Source organism: Archocentrus centrarchus, chromosome 22 (genome assembly GCF_007364275.1).
Source record: "Archocentrus centrarchus isolate MPI-CPG fArcCen1 chromosome 22, fArcCen1, whole genome shotgun sequence".
NCBI classification, from domain to species: Eukaryota; Metazoa; Chordata; class Actinopteri; order Cichliformes; family Cichlidae; genus Archocentrus; species Archocentrus centrarchus.
In genome coordinates this window covers 897218-920150 of record NC_044367.1, presented here as the reverse complement: position 1 = coordinate 920150, position 22933 = coordinate 897218, and the positions used below count along the sequence as shown (strand labels likewise).

The 22933-nt window shown below is 40.0% G+C and overlaps 1 protein-coding gene across 1 annotated transcript in view; it reads right to left on the bottom strand.

Moving 5' to 3' along the window:
- Positions 1-22427, bottom strand: part of LOC115772532 (NLR family CARD domain-containing protein 3-like) — a 45574-nt gene extending 23147 nt beyond the window's left edge. Inside the window, exons 1-10 of the mRNA XM_030718830.1 lie at positions 22330-22427; positions 15316-15447; positions 15202-15231; positions 15090-15161; positions 13577-13655; positions 8367-8595; positions 6405-8202; positions 5310-5483; positions 3347-3520; positions 1501-1674 (exon numbers count right to left, since the gene is read on the bottom strand). Of these exons, the coding sequence (XP_030574690.1) occupies positions 1501-1674; positions 3347-3520; positions 5310-5483; positions 6405-8202; positions 8367-8595; positions 13577-13655; positions 15090-15161; positions 15202-15231; positions 15316-15404 (2819 nt within the window). The 5' untranslated portion in view covers positions 15405-15447; positions 22330-22427. The remainder of the gene's footprint in view (positions 1-1500; positions 1675-3346; positions 3521-5309; positions 5484-6404; positions 8203-8366; positions 8596-13576; positions 13656-15089; positions 15162-15201; positions 15232-15315; positions 15448-22329) is intronic.
- Positions 22428-22933: the final 506 nt, after the last annotated feature.

The window sequence follows — 22933 nt, the reverse complement described above, 5'->3', positions numbered from 1 at the left end:
GTAAGGCTGTTATCAGACTGTACGTTACTGTAGGAATCACGGTTTCAATCAAACTCATTTGTATGATATGAGCTCCTGACTGGAAACTGAACCATCCTGAAATTAACTGCAGTATTTGGACACATTTTGCTCAAAACTGAGTCACTTTTTGTCACATTTAACACAATATTTGCAAACATGTTTGATCGTTTTCTATCCAAGTCTAAATATTTTATCTAAATATGAAATTAAAAAGTGAATCATTTTTCCTTGACCTCAGTAGAAAATATACTGAGGGGAATAGTTGTCCTCTGGTGGTGAAACAATAAACTGCATGATGTCTGTAAGACAAACATTCAGGCTTCACATTAATGTGGATGAACTGGGTCCTGTTACAGAAAGCAGCTTTGGTGAAGGTGAAGGAGAATTTGTAAGGAAGATGGAATAAAAAAATACAAAATGTTCATCGTAGTTCAGCCCAACGTATTCTTACTGTGTTGTTTTATTCAGGTAACAAGAACAACTTGTTAAAAATCTAATTTCATTACAAAGGTTGAAATTTTAAAGGAAAAAAGAACATAGAGAATATAAAATAAAATAAATCTGATTTTCTTAGTGTTTCCTGCTTGAGAGATGACCCAGTGTAAATATTTTTTCCATTTTGTTCAGGCTTTTTGTGACCAAAGTCAAATTCTATCCATCACGTATCCAGTTCAGGGCTAGGGGTGGGCTGCTGCAGCCTATCCCAGCTGACCTCAAGGAAAAATGAATTCATGATAATCCTAAATAATACAACAGCAGACATTACTAATGCAAACTGAACCACAGACAAGCTTAAACACACTTTGATCAGTTAATATAGCTCATAATGTTGAGTTAGACAGTTTCTATAAAGGTACATTCTTCACACAAGGTAATAACTAGACAAGAAACAGATCTGAGTCCTGATGTTCAGAGTTCAGCCGTGGCTTTACACCTGTGCATGCTCTATTGTACCAATCCATTCCAGCCTAGCTCTTCCTGCAGCCTCCTCTCTCCTGTCTGCATTCAGGAACCTGAGACATCGTTTAATATGGCGTTTTGAGATTGATTTCATGTCACAGGCAGGAGGAAAGAGGATACGAGGAGGCAAAAATCAAAGAGATGAGAAAATTCTGACCCCTGATCTGCTCTGCCTGCATCTGTAAGATCTGCAGATTCTAGTGGTGGTTTTTAGAATCTGTTTTTATGGACCAGGCCAGAGTTTATGAAATATGAATGTTTAATTCTTCAGTCTTTCATTGTTTTAAATTTTCATTTTGTATTTTGTTGCCTGTCAATAAATAATTTATTATAAATTTGGAGTCACATTTAATTCCACTTTTCTATTGTTATCCTTTAATTATTGTGTTCTTCTGTTTTAGTGTTCCACTAAAATAACATTTAGACTTTTGTTAGTAAAAACCTTTTCCCCAAAAAACAAACAAACAAACAAAAAACATTTTCCAGCTCTTCTTCCTCTATCAGACATTCTCTCCATACCTGAGAGTGTCCAATCTCCAGCATGGATCCTTCAGCCCGGCAGAAAGCAGCTTAATTCCGGAGTCTCCTGGATGATTGTAGCTCAGGTCCAGTTCTCTCAAATGAGAGGGGTTGGAGCTTAGAGCTGAGGCCAGAGAAGTACAGCTTTCCTCTGTGATCAGACAACCTGACAGCCTGCAGAAACAACAAACAACAATCCATCTGTGAGCAATGATTTCCTGTTTGTCAGATCTATCCATTTCTATCCATTCAGTTTAATCTAGCTTTATTTATAAGCTTTATTATTTATAAGTGACAATTCCCAGGTTGTGTAACATCTCAGGTTGTCTAACAGTGTAAGGCAGGGGTCTTCAACTCCAGGCCTCGAGAGGCGGTGTCCTGCAGGTTTTAGATGTGTCTCTGTTTCAACACACCTGAGTCAAATATAGAAGTCATTAGCAGGACTCTGGAGAACTTGACTGCATACTGAGGAGGTAATTCAGCCATTTGATTCAGGTGTGTTGGATCAGGGACACATTTAAAACCTGCAGGACACCGGCTCTTGAGGCCTGGAGTTGAAGACCCCTGGTGTACGGTAACGCCCTACAATATTAGAGAGAAAGCCCCAACCATCAGACAATTCACTGTGAGCAGCACTTGGTGATGGTGGGAAGGAAGAACTCCCTCTGACAGAAAGATGCTTCCAATGAAAACAGGCTCCAGGAGGAGCATCTACTATGACTGGTTTCAGTGTGAGGGGAAAGAGAAGAGAGTAGAGATAAGCACAGAGAGACAAGAACCAAACACAAACTAAGGAGAGAGAAGACCAGAGTTAAGGACCTGCAATAGTGACATATAAAAGCATCAGGAGTGAAAAGACGTGAGTGCAGAAGAAATGCTCAGAGCATCATGGGAAGTCTACCAGCAGCCTGAGTGTATAGCAGCATGACTAAGGGAGGGTTCAGGGTCACCTGATCCAGGTCTAACTACAAGCTTCATCAAAAAGGAATATTTGAAGCTGATCTTAAAGCAGAGAGGGGGTATGTCTCCTGAACTCAAACTGGGAGCTGCTTCCACAGTAAGTTCAACATAGCCAGGCTTTCTTTGGGTTAGCTGGTTTGATCAAACCGAAAATCCCAGTCAGAGATGATAGTTTGTTTTCTCTCTTTGCCTCCATCTCCAAACAGACTTGTTTGCCCCCTCTGCTACACATCTACTATCCTACACATCATATTACACTGGTGTAATATGATGTCTACAGTACCCTGTAGAAATGAGGTCTGTATTCTTTGTTCCTGTAAATTCTGTCACTGCACTGCTGCTGTGTACTCTGTACTGACTGAATGGCTTCTTGCAATAAAACTCTCAAAAGGCAACTCCAGCAGTAGAGTTCTTGTATTTAATAAACTAAATTTCCACAACATCAGAGTATGAAGTAATTATATTTTAACAAGTAAACAAAAAATGTTAAATGAAAAATCTTAGCAATTAAGAGTCACGTTACAAGGGGTTATTAGGGACATTATTACTGAAACGCCTTCCTGTTCAGCCAAAACACTTTCCTTTTCACCTGAAATCTTCATAGTTTTTAGCAGTGTGTGTGAGAGCACTTTGGTAGAGTGCGTGAGACCGTTTCAGCTGAACAGGAAGGCATTTATTGGAAAACATGAAGGCCGTAGTGTGTGTGAGAGCGTTCCAGTAGTGGGTCTGAGTGTTTCTGTAATAATGTCCCTAATAGCCCCTCATATCAAATAATTCACTCAAAGGTAAATAACAGGCCACCTGACAACTCTATAAAGGTTAGTTATTTGTGCAATTATATAACTCAAATTTTAAATGATCGTCAGTGAAAAGTCTGAATCCTGACCTGAGAGTTTCCAGTGTACAGTGCAGACTCTTTATTCCAACAGACAGAAGCTTCACTTCTGAATCCTGCAGATTGTTGTTACTCAGGTCCAGCTCTCTCAGACTAGAGGACTGGGAGCTGAGAACTGATGACAGAGCTTCATAGCTTCTCTCTGACAAATTACAGAGACTCAGTCTGAACAATAAAAGAAACACTGTTGTTAATGTGTATTCATTGTACACTGTGGTGTTATTAGATTTAGAAATACACTGCTCAATAAAATAAAACACTTAAACAACACAATATAACTCCAAGTAAATTAAACTTCTGTGAAATCAAACTGTCCACTTAGGAAGCAACACTGATTGACAATCAATTTCACATGCTGTTGTGCAAATGGAATAGACAACAGGTGGAAATTATTGGCAGTTAGCAAGACACACTCAATAAAGGAGTGGTTCTGCAGGTGGGCACCACAGACCACTTCTCAGTATCTATGCTTTCTGGCTGATGTTTTGGTCACTTTTGAATGTTGGTGGTGCTTTCACACTCGTGGTAGCATGAGACGGACTCTACAACCCACACAAGTGGCTCAGTTAGTGCAGCTCATCTAGGATGGCACATCAATGCAAGCTGTGGCAAGAAGGTGTGCTGTGTCTGTCAGCGTAGTGTCCAGACGCTGGAGGTGTTACCAGGAGACAGGCCAGTACACCAGGAGACATGGAGGAGGCCGTAGGAGGGCAACAACCCAGCAGCAGGACCGCTACCTCCGCCTTTGTGCAAGGAGGAACAGGAGGAGCACTGCCAGAGCCCTGCAAAATGGCCTCCAGCAGGCCACAAATGTGCATGTGTCTGCACAAACGGTTAGAAACCGACTCCATGAGGATGGTATGAGGGCCCGACGTCCACAGATGGGGGTTGTGCTCACAAGCCCAACACCGTGCAGGACGCTGGGCATTTGCCAGAGAACACCAGGATTGGCAAATTCGCCACTGGCGCCCTGTGCTCTTCACAGATGAAAGCAGGTTCACACTGAGCACATGTGACAGACGTGACAGAGTCTGGAGACGCCATGGAGAGCGATCGGTTTGGCAGTGGGTCAGTAATGGTGTGGGGTGGCATTTCTTTGGAGGGCCGCACAGCCCTCCGTGTGCTCGCCAGAGGTAGCATGACTGCCATTAGGTACCGAGATGAGATCCTCAGACCCCTTGCTGGTGCGGTTGGCCCTGGGTTCCTCCTAATGCAGGACAATGCTAGACCTCATGTGGCTGGAGTGTGTCAGCAGTTTCTGCAAGATAAAGGCATTGAAGCTATGGACTGGCCCGCTCGTTCCCCAGACCTGAATCCGATTGAGCACATCTGGGACGTCATGTCTCGCTCCATCCACCAACGTCATGTTGCACCACAGACTGTCCAGGAGTTGGTGGATGCTTTAGTCTAGCACTGGGAGGAGATCCATCAGGAGACCATCTGCCACCTCATCAGGAGCATGCCCAGGCATTGTAGGGAGGTCATACAGGCACGTGGAGGCCACACACAATACTGAGCCTCATTTTGACTTGTTTTAAGGACATTACATCAAAGTTGGATCAGCCTGTAGTGTGTTTTTCCACTTGAATTTTGTGTGTGACACCAAATCCAGGCCTCCATTGGTTAATATATTTGATTTCCATTGATTATTTTTGTGTGATTTTGTTGTCAGCACATTCAGCTTTGTACAGAACAAAGTATTCAATGAGAATATTTCATTCATTCAGATCTAGGATGTTATTTGAGTGTTCCCTTTATTTTTTTGAGCAGTGTATTTAATCCTGTTTTTTTGTTTTGTTTTTTGTTTGTTTTTTTGGTGGTGGTGGTGGTGGTGGAGGCTTAATGCCTTACCAAAATACAACAACAAATGATCTTGACCTTTACAGTATTGTCTAAGATATGTAATTGGTTATTTTTTTCAGTTGATGGAAAACAAAATATCACTAGATCTGACCTCAGAGTATTCAGTTTACAGTTTGGACTCTTGAGTCCAGCAGACAGAATCTTCACTTCTGAATCCTGCAGGTTGCTATTAGTCAGGTCCAGCTGTCTCAGACAAGATGACTGGGAGCTGAGAACTGAGGACAGAGCTTCAAAGCCTCTCTCTGACAAGTTACAGCAGTTCAACCTGAAGACACAATAATATTTGTGATCATCAATGTTGACTCTAGAGAAGACAAACAAAACAACTCACGGTTTGCTCAATAACACAATTATATTTTTGTATTCAATTGGAGGCCCATTAGGAGCTAGTACATGTTGTGATATTAGTTCAGTATCTTGTAGTGCAGGCACACACTACTGGTAGCCACTTTACTAATTTTGTTAACAGGCAACAGTAATCACAGTTAAAAAATATTGTAGTAAATTAAAAAGGAATAATTTGTATTATTACCAGCTCTAAAGTTTTATTCTGTGACTTCACAGTCTAAAACAATCCTTATTGTGAATATTGATGCACCCCATGAACCATATTTTATTTCCTCCTCCGTTAAGACCAGGGCCACTGCAGTAACAAAGATTATAGCAGGATGTCTGTGTTCGGTAAACTTTTTACCTGCTTACTGTTGGGCATCACAGTGGATTCAATCTTTCAAGCATTAGCTGTATAAAATATACAATTAAAATTACTGTTACAAAATACCAAATGTAATGCAGTGTGTAAAATGTTATCTCGCAGGATCTCTAGTTATGGTAGCATGCAGTAAGACTTGTTTTGTACTGCTCTGCTGAAGTATTTGACAAATGCTTTGTTCTGTGAAAACTTTCTGATGGTGACCTCTGGTAGGATGAGCAACTTCTGATATTGACTGGTCCCTTCCATCTTTATAATTAAATATTTTGCAAATATTTAAATGGATGATAACTGAAATAATTTAAGATGATATAATTTTAAATCTTTTGGTTTATTGCAAAATGACACATTTCTAGCTGTATCATTACAAGCTGTAATCATTAGAAAACAATTTAGAATGTGGACCTGAAGGTAAAAAAACAATACTGACTTAGTTGTGTTTAAAAACAAAGAGATGTTAGCTTATTTCCTCACAGAGCTTTGTTGGAGGCTTTGACCACTGGCAGCAGCCTCAGCAGAGCCTCCTCTGAAGCAGAGTATTTCTGCAGGTCAAACACATCCAGATCTTCTTCTGATGACAGTAAGATGAAGACCAGAGCTGACCACTGAGTAGAAGACAATTTTCTTGTGGAGAGAAGTCCTAAACTCAGGGACTGTTGGATCTCCTCCTCTAGAGAACGATCATTCAGTTCCTTCAGACAGTGGAACAGATTGATGCTTTTCTCTGCAGACAGATTCTCACTGATCTTCCTGTGGATGTAAAGAATTGTGGTACAACTGATCCACTGCTTACTTCCTGTCTGTGTCAGCAGGCCTCGTAGGAGAGTCTGATTGGTCTGCAGTGAAAGACCCAGGAGGAAGCGGAGGAACAAGTCCAGGTGCCCATTTGGACTCTGTAAGGCCTTGTTCACAGCACTCTGGTAGAAGAATATCTCTGCAGATTTTCTTCTTTTAGACTTCTTGGAGGTTGTTTGTTGTTCTTCCAGCAGATTGACTCCAGAGTTGATGAAGGTCAGATGGACATGAAGAGCAGCCAGAAACTCCTGAACACTCAGATGGATGAAGCAGAACACCATGTCCTGGTACAGCCCTCTCTCCTCTTTAAAGATCTGTGTGAACACTCCTGAGTACACTGAGGCTGCTCTGATATCGATGCCACACTCTGTCAGGTCTGATTCATAGAAGATCAGGTTTCCTTTCTGCAGCTGATCAAAAGCCAGTTTTCCCAGAGATTTAATCATTTTCCTGCTCTTTTTATTCCAGTGTGGATCAGTTTCAACTCCTCCATCATACTTGACCTTCTTCACTTTGGCCTGAACCACCAGGAAGTGGATGTACATCTCAGTCAGGGTCTTGGGCAGCTCTCCTCCCTTTCCAGTTTTCAGCACATCCTCCAGAATTGTAGCAGTGATCCAGCAGAAGACTGGGATGTGGCACATGATGTGGAGGCTTCTTGATGTCTTGATGTGGGAGATGATGCTGCTGGCTTGCTCCTCATCTCTGAATCTCTTCCTGAAGTACTCCTCCTTCTGAGGGTCAGTGAACCCTCTGACCTCTGTCACCATGTCAACAAACTCAGGAGGGATCTGACTGGCTGCTGCAGGTCGTGTGGTTATCCAGAGGCGAGCAGAGGGAAAGAGTTTCCCCCTGATGAGGTTTGTCAGCAACACATCCACAGAGGTGGACTTTCTAGGGTCAGTTAGGATTGTAGTTTTGTGGAAGTCCAGAGGAAGTCGACACTCATCCAGACCATCAAAGATGAACACAACCTGGAAGTCTTCAAAGCTGCAGATTCCTGCTTCTTTGGTTTCAGTGAAGAAGTGATGAACAAGTTCCACCAAGCTGAACTTTTCCTCTTTCAGCACATTCAGCTCTCTAAAAGTGAATGGAAACATGAACTGGATGTCCTGGTTGGCTTTGTCTTCAGCCCAGTCCAGAGTGAACTTCTGTGTTAAGACTGTTTTCCCAATGCCAGCCACTCCCTTTGTCAGCACTGTTCTGATTGGTTCATCTCTTCCAGGTGAGCCTTTAAAGATGTCTTCTTGTCTGATTGTTGTTTCTGGTCTGTCTGGTTTCCTGGATGCTGTTTCAATCTGTCTGACCTCATGTTCATCATTGACCTCTGCAGCCCCTCCCTCTGTGATGTAGAGCTCTGTGTAGATCTGACTCAGAAGGGTTGGGTTTCCTGCTTTAGCGATGCCCTCAAACACACACTGGAACTTCTTCTTCAAGACAGATTTAAGATGATGTTGAAAAGCTCCAATGAGAGAGCCTAAAGGAACAAATGAGCAAAAATCTCAATCAAGAGTTTATCAAGTTTGTATCCCAATTTCTTATCACCCCCAAATAAGTTTTAGAATAAACATTGTTCCATCTCTTTAAACAGTAAATGTCTCATTCATCCAACAGCTTCGATCTTTAGGGAAATCCTCTTACTGCTCTGCAGATGCTCAGCCAGCTCCTCCTGCTTCATTCTCCGAAGGAAGTTGAGTGTGATCTTCACAAATGCCTCTCTGTTGCTCCTCCTTTGCTCTTCATCCTCACCCTCCAACACCTCCTCATCCCACCTCTGAATCTCTAAGCATTCTGGGTAATCTGGACTCAGAAGCTTCTGGATCTTCTTCAGCTCGTTCTTCACAAAAGTGATGATGTTGTCCTCCAGCAGCTGGAACAGAATACTTTATAAATAACCCAACCAGACTAAAATCATGAAGCCAAACCTCAGATCCATGTTGGACACACTGACAATCCACTGGTCTACAAAGAGCAGTACAGAGTTGACAGAATAGACGTTGTTGTTGTTGTTGGGGTTAATGAGAGTAACAATATTCAGGGAGAAAGACAGCAAAACAGAGCAGTGCTGTGAGCAGTAGCGTTTTCCTTGGGTTTGTTTGTTTTTTTTTATATATTTGGTTTGTTTTCCATGTTTGATTGATATTCAAGGTTCTTTAATTACCTCCCTATCTATCTATCTCTATATATCTATATATAGATATAAGTATAATATATACATTTATATATCTATTTATAAATAGATAGAAAATCTGTGCAACTTGTTACTGAGCTGTTTACTACTTTAATTATGATTACTTTGCTCTATATAAATAACACTGAACTGGACTTTTTTCACCTTGTTAAATGTAGTTTTTACAGCAGCAGCAGTGGTCATAACAGTAAATCCAGTATAAGAACTCAGTAATAATGACCATGCTCGAATGATTATTTTTTGTTTTTGTGTTTATGCAGACCCCGGACATCTTCATCTGACACACTAAAGGGTTCTCCTTCATCTTCAAGAAACAATGCTAATCATGGAGAACCACCATGCGAGCACATTTTTGGACAATATGAACTTTTTTTTTTTAACACAGTCTAACATAAGCATCAATTTTTAGAGTTTTTAACCCTTTACTGTCTGATAGGAATGTTTATGTTTAACAAACTGTACATTAGCTAATACTTGTATGTATTTTTGTTTAATTTGCTTTTGTTGTATTATTATGTTTAGCTTCTGCTTCAGTGATATTCTATGAAATATGTCACACTTCTGAACAATAGTTTTCTTCTTAAAGGAGTAGAGTCCTGTATCAGAGCCATGATGGAGAAGTTGCTGGAGGAGTAGACGGTCTCTGAATTAGTTGAAGTTGCTGCTAGTTGAAGTTGTTTGATCTGCTCTACGCTCTCAGCGCTGAGCATCCAGAGAACTGCAGGTACACATTTAAGGCAGTCCAGAAGGTTTTGTTGGACTTGGAGAAACACACTGACATTGAATGTAGGTGCTGAAAACCAAAGTGTTCCAGTATCAGACTAAGTGCTGGACTGAACCTGATCAAACTGTTACAGAGTTCTAGTTTCCCTGTGGTGGACTGCTGAGCAGTCCGTGCATATAGGTGCTGGTCATAAAATTACAATATCATGAAAATGTTGATTTTTTTCAGTAATTCCATTCGAAAAGTGAAACTTGTATATTATATTCATTCATTACACACAGACTGATATATTTCAAATGTTTATTTCTTTTAATTTTGATGATATAACTGACAACTAATGAAAAACCCCAAATTAAGTATCTCAGAAAATTAGAATATTACTTAAGACCAATACAAAAAAAGGATTTTTAGAAATGTTGGCCAACTGAAAAGTATGAACATGAAAAGTATGAGCATGTACAGCACTCAGTACTTAGTTGGGGCTCCTTTAGCCTGGATTACTGCAGTAATGCAGCGTGGCATGGAGTCGATCAGTCTGTGGCACTGCTCAGGTGTTATGAGAGCCCAGGTTGCTCTGATAGTGGCCTTCAGCTCTTCTCAATTGTTGGGTCTGGCATATCGCATCTTCCTCTTCACAATAGCCCATAGATTTTCTATGGGGTTAAAGGTCAGGCTGGTTGGTGGCCGATTAAGAACAGGGATACCATGGTCCTTAAAGCTGTTACTGGTAGCTGTTACTGGTACCAAGTCCTGTTGGAAAATGAAATCTGCATCTCCATAAAGTTGCTCAGCAGCAGGAAGCATGAAGTGCTCTAAAACTTCCTGTCAGGATTTCGGGCTGTGGCCAATGTGGCAGAGGACCCCAATGCAGGACTTGACACGAGGAGGTTAACATTAACTTAGAGCTTTAATCAAAAGACTTGAACATAGCGTTAACATGAACATAGCATTACATGAACATGGCATAGAGCACACAGCTGGGAAAAACCAAGGATAAACTGACGACACAACGAGGAACTAAACAACAGAGAGACCTTAAATACACAGAGACATAATGAGGGAAAAGGGAAACAGGTGACAACATAGGTGAATGAAATACACTAACGAGACCAGGGGAAGTAAACCTGAACACAAGGCACAAGGACATAACATTGTCAAAATAAAACAGGAAGTGGCCTAAACATGACGCGTATGAAAACTTAACACGGAGGGAACCTAAATACCATTTACAAGAAAACAGTGGGAAGATAACTAAACACAGAAGGGCCAAGACAGACAGCACAGGGAAGACCAGGACTAACATGAAAAACTAAGCAAAGGCAAACTACAATCCTACTACAAAAACTATAACCAAAACTAAAAATAGAACAAGAACAAAACAGAACGTCACCAATAGAACTCAAAACACTGGGCCACCAGCCCAGGATCTTGACACTTCCTGGTAGACGGCTGCGTTGACCTTGGACCTCAGAAAACACAGTGGACCAACACCAGCAGATGACACGGCACCCCAAACCATCACTGACTGTGGAAACTTTACACTGGACCTCAGCCAACGTGGATTCTGTGCCTCTCCTCTCTTCCTCCAGACTCTGGGACCTTGATTTCCAAAGGAAATGCAAAATTGACTTTGATCAGAGAACATAACTTTGGAGCACTCAGCAGCAGTCCAGTCCTTTTTGTCTTTAGTCCAGGTGAGACGCTTCTGACGCCGTCTCTGTTCAAGAGTGTCTTGACACGAGGACTGCGACAGCTGAAACCCACGTCTGCATACGTCTGTGCGTGGTGGTTCTTGAAGCACTGACTCCAGCTGCAGTTCCACTCCAGTTCCACTCTTTGTGAATCTCCCCACATTTTTGAATGGGTTTTGTTCCACAATCCTCTCCAGGGTGTGGTTATCCCTATTGTTGTACACTTTTTTCTACCACATCTTTTCCTTCCCTTCACCTCTCTATTAATGTGCTTGGACACAGAGCTCTGTGAACAGCCAGCCTCTTTAGCAATGACCTTTGTGTCCTGCCTTCCTTGTGCAAGGTGTCAAAGGTCGTCTTTTGGATAACTGTCAAGTCAGCAGTCTTCCCCATCATTGTGTAGCCTACAGAACTAGACTGAGAGACCATTTAAAGGCCTTTGCAGGTGTTTAATTAGCTGATTAGAGTGTGGCACCAGGTGTCTGCAATATTGAACCTTTTCACAATTTTCTAATTTTCTGAGTTAATGAATTTGGTGTTTTCATTAGTTGTCAGTTAAAATCATCAAAATTAAAAGAAAGGGATGTTTCACTTTTTGAATGGAATTACTGAAATAAATCAACTTTTTCATGATATTGTAATTTTATGACCAGCACCTGTACATGCAGCCTCATAGTGTATTTATATCTCTGTGTTGGTGTTTCAATATCATAATTAATGTTGTTCCAAGAGCATAATTGAAACTGACCAGTCCCCTTGCTGTGACCTTGCAGCTTTGCAAAGACAGCAGTGGGAAAAGTTTTCTAACAGAAACACTTTAAAGTGAAACTCTCACAGAAGTCAGAACGACAGCGACTCTTCGTTCATTTAGATTTAAAATCTTCTGAAACTTGGCACAAAATACTGATTTTCGATTTCTGACTTTTTAAATTTATGTTTATGTTAGTATATATCAGTTTAATGATTATTGACCTGAAGCCAAATTAGTTGTCATTCCAGTTTATTACATTGTAAAACATTTGAGAGTGGAGCTCTGAAGGCCAACATGGCTCTTGTTTTAATATTTTTCAGTTACAGTTTGGGCCTTTAGGCAACAGAACAACTCAGATTTAGGCTTGTTTAATAAAGTTTGGGGTTAAATCATCTCTTTCACAGATGAAAACTTGTGTTAGTGCAGGTTTTAAGCACAGTGTTGCATGATGTCACTAAAATGTGATTGGTCAGTTTCAGTGACGCTCCTGGAACAACATTAATTAGTATTTAGTAATTAAAGATTAGTGATTGGTATAAATATGGAACCTGTAAAGAAGGAGAGACACTTCAGTCTTTATGGACCTTTAGCTGCTGCTGTCTATGGTTGGTATTCAGAAATGTTCACTGCCATCAGTTTATGAAATCCTGTCTGTTGTTAATGTGTTTTTTTTCCCTTTGTGATTTTTGTAAAGTAAATAAAGGTTTTTAAAAATGAAATGCATGTTTGAAATGAAATGTTAATTTTTGGGAGTAGCCACATGTAATATTATGTTAGACCAACTTGCTGTGAGAGAGGAACAATGAGGTAAAACTGCAACAAACGGAGCTAACTTCATATTTTAAATAGTATAAGAGCCAGGCTGACTGGCTCTTATATGAGAAACATTAAATTGACCCAACAAATATAATAAGCTGCATTAACTCAATATTTCACCTTGGAGAAAAGCTGGGCCAACTTTGACCCAAGAGAAATAAATAAGTTGAGCTAACTCAAAAGCCTGAATGATAAAAGTTCTGTCATCTTAAGATTTTGAACTGTGTATATGTTGTGTCAACTAAATGGTAAAGTTCTATGTTTTTTGAGTAAACTCAAAAAAGCTGTGCAACCTTTTACTGAACTTTTTTTACGTTGAACCACTGTATTTTTATTTTTTTTACAGTGCAGTTTCTTGGATTTAGACATGGAAAGACTGTCCTGCCTGTTCTTTATAATGCAGCCTAGCTAGTCTCATTTGTTGATTCAAGTCCTTTTGAGCTGCTCTGTCGCCCTCAATTTCACCTGATTTAAAGGCTTTCTTTTTCCTCCTTCCAACATATCCATCTTTTTGAGTTAAGTCCTTTTTAATAAAACTCTTATTTTTTTTACAATCTGCTCTGTTTGCTTCTCTCTCCTGCCATCCCCTTTACCATCCCTTTTTCAGGGACACAACAATTTGGGGGCTCATCTGGGAGCCATAACAGGTATACAAGTAGTTTTTGTACATGTAAAGACCATAAATATGGAGTCCAGGTGTGTTTGACGCTGCTGGGCAGGCTGACCACTCAGATCCTCTGAGCTCTTCTGGTCCACTCTGTGGAGGAAGCATCAAGAATTAGCTTGTATACACCCAGACTTAAATACAACCTTAAATACACTGCAACGTGGCATACGTATGTGGTCGCTGGCTTCACCACTAAGCCACCCAGATGCCCCCTACCGACAGATTTATTACAGATTAGAAAAATTTCAAGTGTCAGATGAATGCTTCTGAACATCTCATCCACACCCTCATTTCCTCCTGATCAGATTATTGCAGCTCAGGGTGTACAGATACAGCAGTTCCCATCTACAGTCAGTACAAAACACAGCAGCCAAACTGCTCACAAACACTCAGCACAGTGAACACATCACTGCAGTCAATTCAATTTCAATTCAATTTTATTTATAAAATTAAAAGTCCTATTTAATCTCACAAAAACCATAATTAGTCTGATTTCACTAACATGGTATTTACACTTTTGTGTTAAACGTCTGCCTGTTTCATCAAAGCTGTCTACAAAACACCACACAGGTCACAGAAAGTCCAATACATCCTACAACAACATGGCTTTTTTTCACCCTTACAAGGAGATTCCCTATATTTAATCTCACAAAAAACCATAATTAGTCTGATTTTACTACCATGGTATTTTAGTTTTGTACTGCAGCAGGGCTTGTTGAGTCTACATTAGTTTTAAAATAAGTGCTGATCATTCAGTCAGCCATGAATTTGTAAATACTTTGTGATAAAGCATCTGGCTGCATCATCATGATATTTGTAGACACCCCTCTGCATGTGAGGGGTGTCTACAATGAGACACCCCTCACATGCAGAGTGACCACTATGTGTGAAAGGTAAAGTCCACATCCTGACGGATAATCTTCATTTTGTTTTGGATAAATACATTTCAATGTATTTATTTTTACTAGATGAGCATAATCAGTGATTAATTTTTTCTCCTGAAGGGAGCCATATAAACTTTCATCACCACAGGTTGTATCTTTCTCACTGAGGCCTAAAGAAAACTCTAAAGTCTAAAACGGAAAGATACACTCGGAACATCACATGTTAAATTAGTGTTTTTATGCTCCACACTACTTCATAAAAACCCATTTGTTTGGAAGTCATAATGTTACATCAGGCACACTTCTATACTTTTTCATTTTCATTACTAACACAGATTCTAAACCCTAATCCAAACACGTTTGTTCAACGAGGACCCACAATCATTTCACAATAAATAAGTCTCATGCACGCTAAGATTAAAGTTTGTGTCTTGTAGTGTCTATGTTTTGTTGGTACCCATACCTTTCCTTTAGTTCTGAATGTCCATGTTTTTGACAGTTCAAACTGAAATATTTCCACGTTTTTCTGTAGCATGGATCCACTTAGTGCATTATGATACTACTGACATGTTTTCACTGCAGTTTCTATCAAACAACATCAAGCAGTTAAATCAAAGAGTTCATGTTACCAACAGCTCACCTCTCTGCAGCAGACGCCTGCTGGCATTTAAATTCAATGAAGCGCTCTGCAGACCGGTCACTCTTTAAGGACCCAGCTGTGTGTCCTTAAAGACCGGTCACTCTTTAAGGACACACAGCTGGGTTCAGGTTCAGGTTGGTTCCTGTGAATAATGATGCAGCAGTGATGTGAGTGCTGAGCTGTGACATGGAGAAGAGTCATGGACAGTTAGAGATGGTCATCTCACCTCTGAGCTTTGGTCTGGCTCTCATGTTCCCCACACAGAGTGGTTTTAGAGGGAGGGACTCCCTCCTCTCTGTCCTCACACTGATCCATGCTGCTGAATTCACATCAGCTCACACACACTTTCTACCTTCACCTGCAGAGGAAACACACATCATTCATATGCACATCAACTGACAGCTGCAGAGCTCATGTCTGATGTGTTGGACTAACATCCACTCCATCTGAGACACAGCTTTCATCAGTTCAGTACAAAAGTGTCCCAGAGAGCCGATTTCAGCCTCCAAATGCCTCCATTCCTGGAGTCCTACAAACCAACAGGTCCAACATGACTGTAGAAATGGCAGAGAGCAGCTTTATTTCAGTAACAGTGCCCAGGACCAAGCTGCTGCTGACAGAGGCTTCACACTCTGACTGCTAACTGCTATACACACACACACACACACACACACACACACACACACACACACACACACACACACACACACACACACACACACACACACACGTCAGTGTCTGTTTTCAGGTGTGTTTAGTATGAATATTGCTGTTGTATTTATGTGTCAGCAGCATCTGACTGCTGCAGATGTTCATATGATTCATAGAGTTTGAGGTGAGTTAATCTGCAGCATTTTAAAAGTGTCTTTATAATGAAATCTGTTTCATGCATTAATGTGTTTGATGTCATTGATGTTGCAGTGAGCTCCATGATCTCTAGTGATGAGAGTGAGAAACTGAAGCTTCGATACGTGCTTCGAACCCTGGGCTTAAAACTCCAGAGAACCACTGCTTCGAAGCTTCGGGGTGAAAAAAAAAAAATCACGTGACATGACGTCCAAAGCAGCAACTGCTTCGTTCCCAAAATGAATCCCCTGATTCGCTGACACCGCCTCATGTCGTTACGAAAAATCAAAATTCAATCCAAAAACTACACAGACCCAGAAAAAACAAGAAAGGAAAATAGGGCCTTTTTTTGGCCGGGAGTCAATCATGCCTTTGTCGACACAGCTGAAATTTTCCCTTAGTTGAAGGATAAAGATTTGATTTTCTAGCCAAATGAGCTACTATACCCAATGGTGCTTGTTCATACTTGAAGCCGGTTCTGGCAAACTTTCTTCATGTTTATATATTATTAAAGCTTGCATTTGGTACTTATATCTAATAATACTCCTATTAAACACAAAAGGCTAATCGCAGTGCTCTTACTTAGTGAGGTCTAGTGTTACTCTCAAGTTTCTCCCTGAAGTTAATTGCATTTTTTTCTTGTCAGTTGGTCTTGAGCCTCCACTTGCTTTGTTAGTGTAAGTAGACTTGAATATTTCCTGTTTATTTCTTGTTCTAACGCTTGTCTTTTTTATTTTAATTTTATATTTATATGTCTGTCTATTATTTCTTTAAATGCGAGAGGTCTTAGAAATCATTTAAAACACAAAGCCATATTTCTTTACTGTAAACAAAACACAGACTTTTGCTTTCTTCAAGAATCCCATTCCACTTCACAAGATACCAATTTCCAGAGGTCGCGGTGGGGATCGGATCCTGGATGTCCCATGGATCAGAGAGCTCAGCTGGTGTATGTATTCTCAAAAATCATTTTAATGGAAATGTTGTAATCTTAGAATGTGATAAAGGAGGACACTATGCAATACTTGTGGTGGAAACAGCAAACCTTTTGTTAATCTTGGTAAATATTTATGGGTTCAATAATCGCCAGGAGAATTCTGTTTTTATAGACAAAAATGGAGGAACGCTTATTACATTATTTATCTAAATATCCAAATTCTTATGTTATTATTGGAGGAGACTTCAATATGGTCCCGAGTAATCTTAATGATAGGTGGCCTCCAAGACGAGATAACAGCTCTCATGATAATTATCTAATGGCCTAATTGACATCTGGAGGGAAACATCCATTTCAAAAAGAACATACTTGGTCTAATAAATCTTTATCGAGCCAATCAAGGACTGACTATTGGCTCATCTCCAAAGAAATAAGTAATGGGGTTGCAAGCATTCTTCCTTAACCATAAAGGAATTCATATCTGTATCCCTTTAACACGTCTCTAATCACTTTAAATCTTCCTCCTCGAAGCTTCACAGCAGCATACTTAAACACAAAGAGGTTTGCTTAAAATTAGAAAGCCTTATTTCATATTTCTGGAACAAAGCCTCAAAGGAAAACACTGAGTCTTAACTGGGAACTGCTAAAATATGACATTTCAAAATTTCTCAGGAAATACTGTAGTGATTTAGCTAAAAAAAAAACAAAGTAGTTCGAAAAATCACTTTTCTGTCTTCAAAAACTACTGATTCCCTGGATACCAATGAAAAAGATGAACTTGATGAGTTGCAGCATAGGCTCGACGAGAGCAGAGGGAGCGTATGTTAGATCACGTAGACAATGGCTTGAGGAAGGTGAGCAGAACTCTGCATATTCTTTCAGACTGGAGAAAACAGCCAAAAAATAACTATGAGACAGTTAAGAATTAATGGTTCGGTTGTAGAAGACCTGAGAGAAATGGCTAAATTCCGCACATTATTTTATAGCAACCTTTACACATCCAGGTTCTGTCAGCAGTCGACCACCGATTTCTTTGACTCTATTTTTGGTAACAAAAAAATTGATGCTGAATTCTGTGACAGACCAATAACTTTAAATTAAGTCATCAGTGCTTCAGGCCGGTTACAGTTAAATAAATTGCCAGGCTCACATCAGAGTTCTACAGGAAATTCTCTGTTGGTCTAGCTCCATTCCTAATAGACGTTTATCTGTAAAGGACTGTTACCTCCTACATTACGTCAAGGTGTAATTACTTTAGTCCCTAAACCATGGAAAGACCCCCCTCTTCCTACACAACTGGCATCTGATCTCTTTATTAAACAATGATTACAAAGTTTTAATCTTAGCCAATAAGAATTAAACCTGTTATAGACTATCATTGACGAATGCCTATCTGGTTTCACGAAAAACTGTCACATTTCTAATAATCTTAGACTAATTTGAGATATTCTGGATTATTCTGAACTTATACAGGACAATAGTTTAATTCTATTTTTGGACTTTTACAAAGCGTTTGACACCATAGAGCACAAATTCATGCTCACTACGATTAAAAGATTTGGTTTTGGTGAGTTTTTCAATAGATGTGTACAAACTTTGTATGCAGAAGGTAATAGCAGCATTAAACTTCCTTATGGTACATCTCCTAGGTTTAGTCTCCAAAGAGGGGTCCGACAGGGATGCCCGCTATATGTAGATCTCTTTTTGTTAGCAGCTGAGTTTCTAAATGTTCATGTCAGAAACAGCCCCATACAGGGGATCAGTATCGCAGGTCGAACTATTTTCATTAGCCAGCTGGCTGATTGTTTTTAAAAGGTGTGTCACAGGTGTCTAAAGGTGTCTAATATTAATAAGTGTGAACTGTTGTCAGTGAATAATTGCTCACGCTCCTCTATTTGTGGCATCCCTGTCAAAGACTCTGTGACATACCTGGGTATCAGTATCACCAATACTAGTAAAAACAGAAGTATTACCAATTTAATTCCCATCCTTGAAAAGTCAACAAAGGTTTTTAATAGTTGGCTACAAAGGGACCTGTCCCTGAGAGGCAGAGTCCTGCTCACTAAAGCAGAAGGATTATCCCGGTTAGCCTACGCTGCCCAGTCTCTTTATGTAGATAAATCAGTTTGTAAATCTGCTGACAGAATGCTTTCCGGCTTCTTATGGAAAAACAAAACACATTATTTGCACAAATCTGTTGTACTTAACAACGATAAGTATGGCGGCCTAAATTGTATTGATTTTGACTCCTTTAATAACACCTTTAAAATAAAATGGATCAAAAGTTATCTTAAAAACCCAAACTCCATCTGGAACTTCATTTCACAAGATGTTTTTTCACAGTTAGGTGGTTTAGAGTTTGTCCTCTTCTGTAATTACAGTATTCCAAAAGCACCCACTGAGCTTTCCAATTTCCACCAACAGGTACGTTTAGCCTGGTCCCTTATTTATAAATATCATTTTTCTCCACAGAGATGTTACATCTGGAACAACTCTAATATTTTATACAAAAACAGGTCATTATTTCTTCAGAGGTGGTTTAACTATGGCATTATTCAAGTTAATCAGCTATTTAATAACAAAGGTCTTCTTTATAGCTGTGAAGAATTTCGTATTCAGTACAAGGTTCCTGTCACTTCAAGAGAATATAGCACTGTCTTTGATGCTGTCCTATCCGGTTTGCTCATGTTGTTTAGGGATGTTGACTTCTCTTCCACCCAGTCTGAGCCCTCTTGACCCTAAACAGTCTGCTATTGGTAAGCTCTGTTTCTTAACTCAACTAAAAGCTGTCAATTCCAAAAATCCATTCTTTATTTCAAGAAAATCTGGTTTCATCCCCAACTTGTGTATCCTAGTGGAGCTCATTTGTGCAGAATCTTAATTGGGTAAAAGTCTGGTCTCTCCCACACAAATTGTTTTCTCACTAATAAAGTCAAAGAAGTTTCTTTTAAATGAATTCATAAATTTTTATCCAACTAAGCACTTTCTTCAGAAATACAAAGCTAATATTGATATTTCCTTTTTGTAAGCTTTACCCAGAGACTTCATCTTTTTTTGGAATTGTACATGCTCCAAGAACATTTGGAAGGATGTTGCTCTGATATACAATAATATCCAGCCAGAGTTCCTTCTGTTTTGAAAATGTTCTGTTTGGTATCACAGATGTCAAAATGAAAGACTCCTCTCCCACATTTCTTATCAACCTTTTTCTTGCTAAGTTTCATATTCATCAAAAATAAAATAATGCATAGGAAACTGCTTTTCGACCTCTTCATAACAGAAAACGTAACAAAAAGGCTATAAAACGATAAATATCTGTAAAGACTATAACTTAACTTTGTAATTCGCATTTATTTATGTAATTTATTTTTTTCTGTTCTGTTTTGACAATTGTCTATTTTTGGGTTTTATGTTTTTACTTTTCTTATCCATTATGTCCTATGCTCATCACTGTAAACTATTTTTTCCCAAGACTGTTGTTATTGTAATAGAAGAAAAGTTCTAAATAAAGTTTAAAAAAACTAAAGAGACCCGCAAAACTTTTCCAAGATCACACACGGGCGCACACAGCTGTCCCGTCGCCCTTCTTCTCCTAACAGCCCAACTACAATGACTGAGGACATTGACCCGTGGGAGAGAGTCACTGATTTTTATTTTGAGATTGGTCTAAACTATAAACTCAAAATAAAAGCTCGAGCAGGGCCTGGGACACGGAACATCCGTCCCTGTCTCCCGGTTCCAGCTGTGAACTAGTGATGGGTCGGGCGCGAACGATCCGGCTCTAAGAGCCGGCTCTTTGAAGTGAACGACGGGAGCCGGCTCCCGATAGTGAGCCGTTTCTTTTTTCTTTTCCTTCGTTTCTTTTTTTTTTTTTTTGTGGAAGCCGCACGTGATTGGTTAAGATGATTGGCAGCATATGATCGTCTACACTGAGCGGTTGGGGGAGGTGGGGGAGGGTCCACAGACACACTGCGCAGTGAGTAAAGAAACACCGGAGAGGGAGGGGCTCCTGCAAAATGCGCTTGGAGACAGGAAAGAGCCAGAGGAAGTTGCGCGTTACAAAGAGGCTACACAGGGGAACGGTGAGAAAAATGAGTGACGGAAAAGTGTAGCAAAAACTGGAAACATTTTAACTTAATACCTCCAAACATGTCGAACGAGAAACAGCGTACTTCAAAAGTGCCGGTGTTACACCAAATTCTGCGACCCATCATATTCTGCGACCACAGGGGGCGATAGCGTACATCCCTCTGCATGTACGTGCTGAATACCAGCGAGAAGGAGACTATTTACGTAAACTGCAACATTTATTTATCGTTTACCAATTTATTGAAGGATGGGTAGTAGTGGGTTTATGTATTTCAAACGATAGAATAAAAGCATTCAATGCAACGGTCCGTCCAGCTGTGTTCAATGTCAAATAAAAAAAACACATTTCCTTCGTCAATGCGAACGAAATAATATTCCGTAAGGTTTACAATCTCCTGTTTTGGTGCTTACGCAGTTTACGTAAATAGTCTCCTTCTCGCTGGTATTCAGCACGTACATGCAGAGGGATGTACGCTATCGCCCCCTGTGGTCGCAGAATATGATGGGTCGCAGAATTTGGTGTAACACCGGCATTCGGGGACTTCCGGTCACAACTACGTAATACCACTACATGATTGAAGTGTAATTTCTGAGCTTTCAGGAACCCTTTGAATTTTTTCGATAGCAGGAATGATCGCGGAGTTACGGTGAAAAGTCAGCTGATCAAGTTCCTTGGACCAGCTGACTCTGCGGTGAGAGGGTACGTCTTAATCAGCTGTTTGCGGCTTGTAAGGTCAGGAAACCCGCGATTCAGCAGTGATCGTCTGGCGTTAAAGGATTATTCTGATAGACAGACAGAGTGTAGACTGCAAATTTAAAATTTAATATCGAGCAGGCTGCACAAACAACCTACATAGGTATACTGTATACGAATTGTTCATCCCTCAGTGTAATTAGAAGAACAAAACAGAGCAGGTCATCAGGCAGGAGAAACAGGATCAGCTCCTCAAAGGCCCTTGTTTTTTCTGATTTCCAATCTTTTGTTTTATAATTTATATTTGGAGCACTCTATTATATGTTGAGTATATAAAGAAATGTTTGATATAGGCCTAATGTATGCTTTTACATTAGTAATTCACTTTACACTTTAAAAAAAAAAATTAAAATCTAAAGAGCCATTTGGGAGCCTAAAGAGCCGGAATTCCCATCACTACTATGAACTATGGAGCGGCAGATTCCTGCTGGAACTAAGCTGCACACAGCTGATGTTAGCCAGGAAAACACTTTAATGGACTTTATGGAGAGACGACGGTTTTCTTCCAGGAAATAAAAACACACAGTTTGTTGTTGAAGAAATTAAACATGAGCTGAACAAAGAGGAAAGTTTCTAAAGACAAACTGTTAAAGGAGGAAACAAAGCAAACTTACAGTTTCTGCAAACAGAGCAGAAGAAGAAGAAGCAGCTCCGCTCCACACCTGGACACCAAACACTAACACACGGATGAGCTGCTTCCTGGAAATCTTCACTTGCACAGACAGGAAGCAAGTGGGAGGATGCAGATTTTTACAATAAGAGGACTCTGTAACTGATGTAATGTCACACTGACGGTTTCTGACCGTTTAACTTTGTGTTGACAGATTTAAAGTAAGGTGGTGTCACTTCTGCTTTCTTGTTTCTCTGAGCAGAAACAGAAATAACTGATCAGAACAGAACATTAAAGTATTTATGTTTTAGTTTGAAAATCAACATGAATTGGGTAATGGCTGGCATTCAAAGCTTAAACTGGGTGTGAGTCAGAGCAAAGTTCAAATGCTGGTGTGTGCAGATATGTTGCAGCTGCCAGTGTTCCCCTGAAAAGGCTTTAAATCAGTAAAGATGCTCCAACACGAAGCTTCTCTTTCAGCAGCTTCACTCACAATAATCCCAGTCACAAAGGTTGATGCAGAAAAACTCTCACTTCGTTTTGGTCACTTTGCTCTTACAGGAAGTAACAAACTGATATTGTGTGCAGCACAATTTCACCTTTTTCAC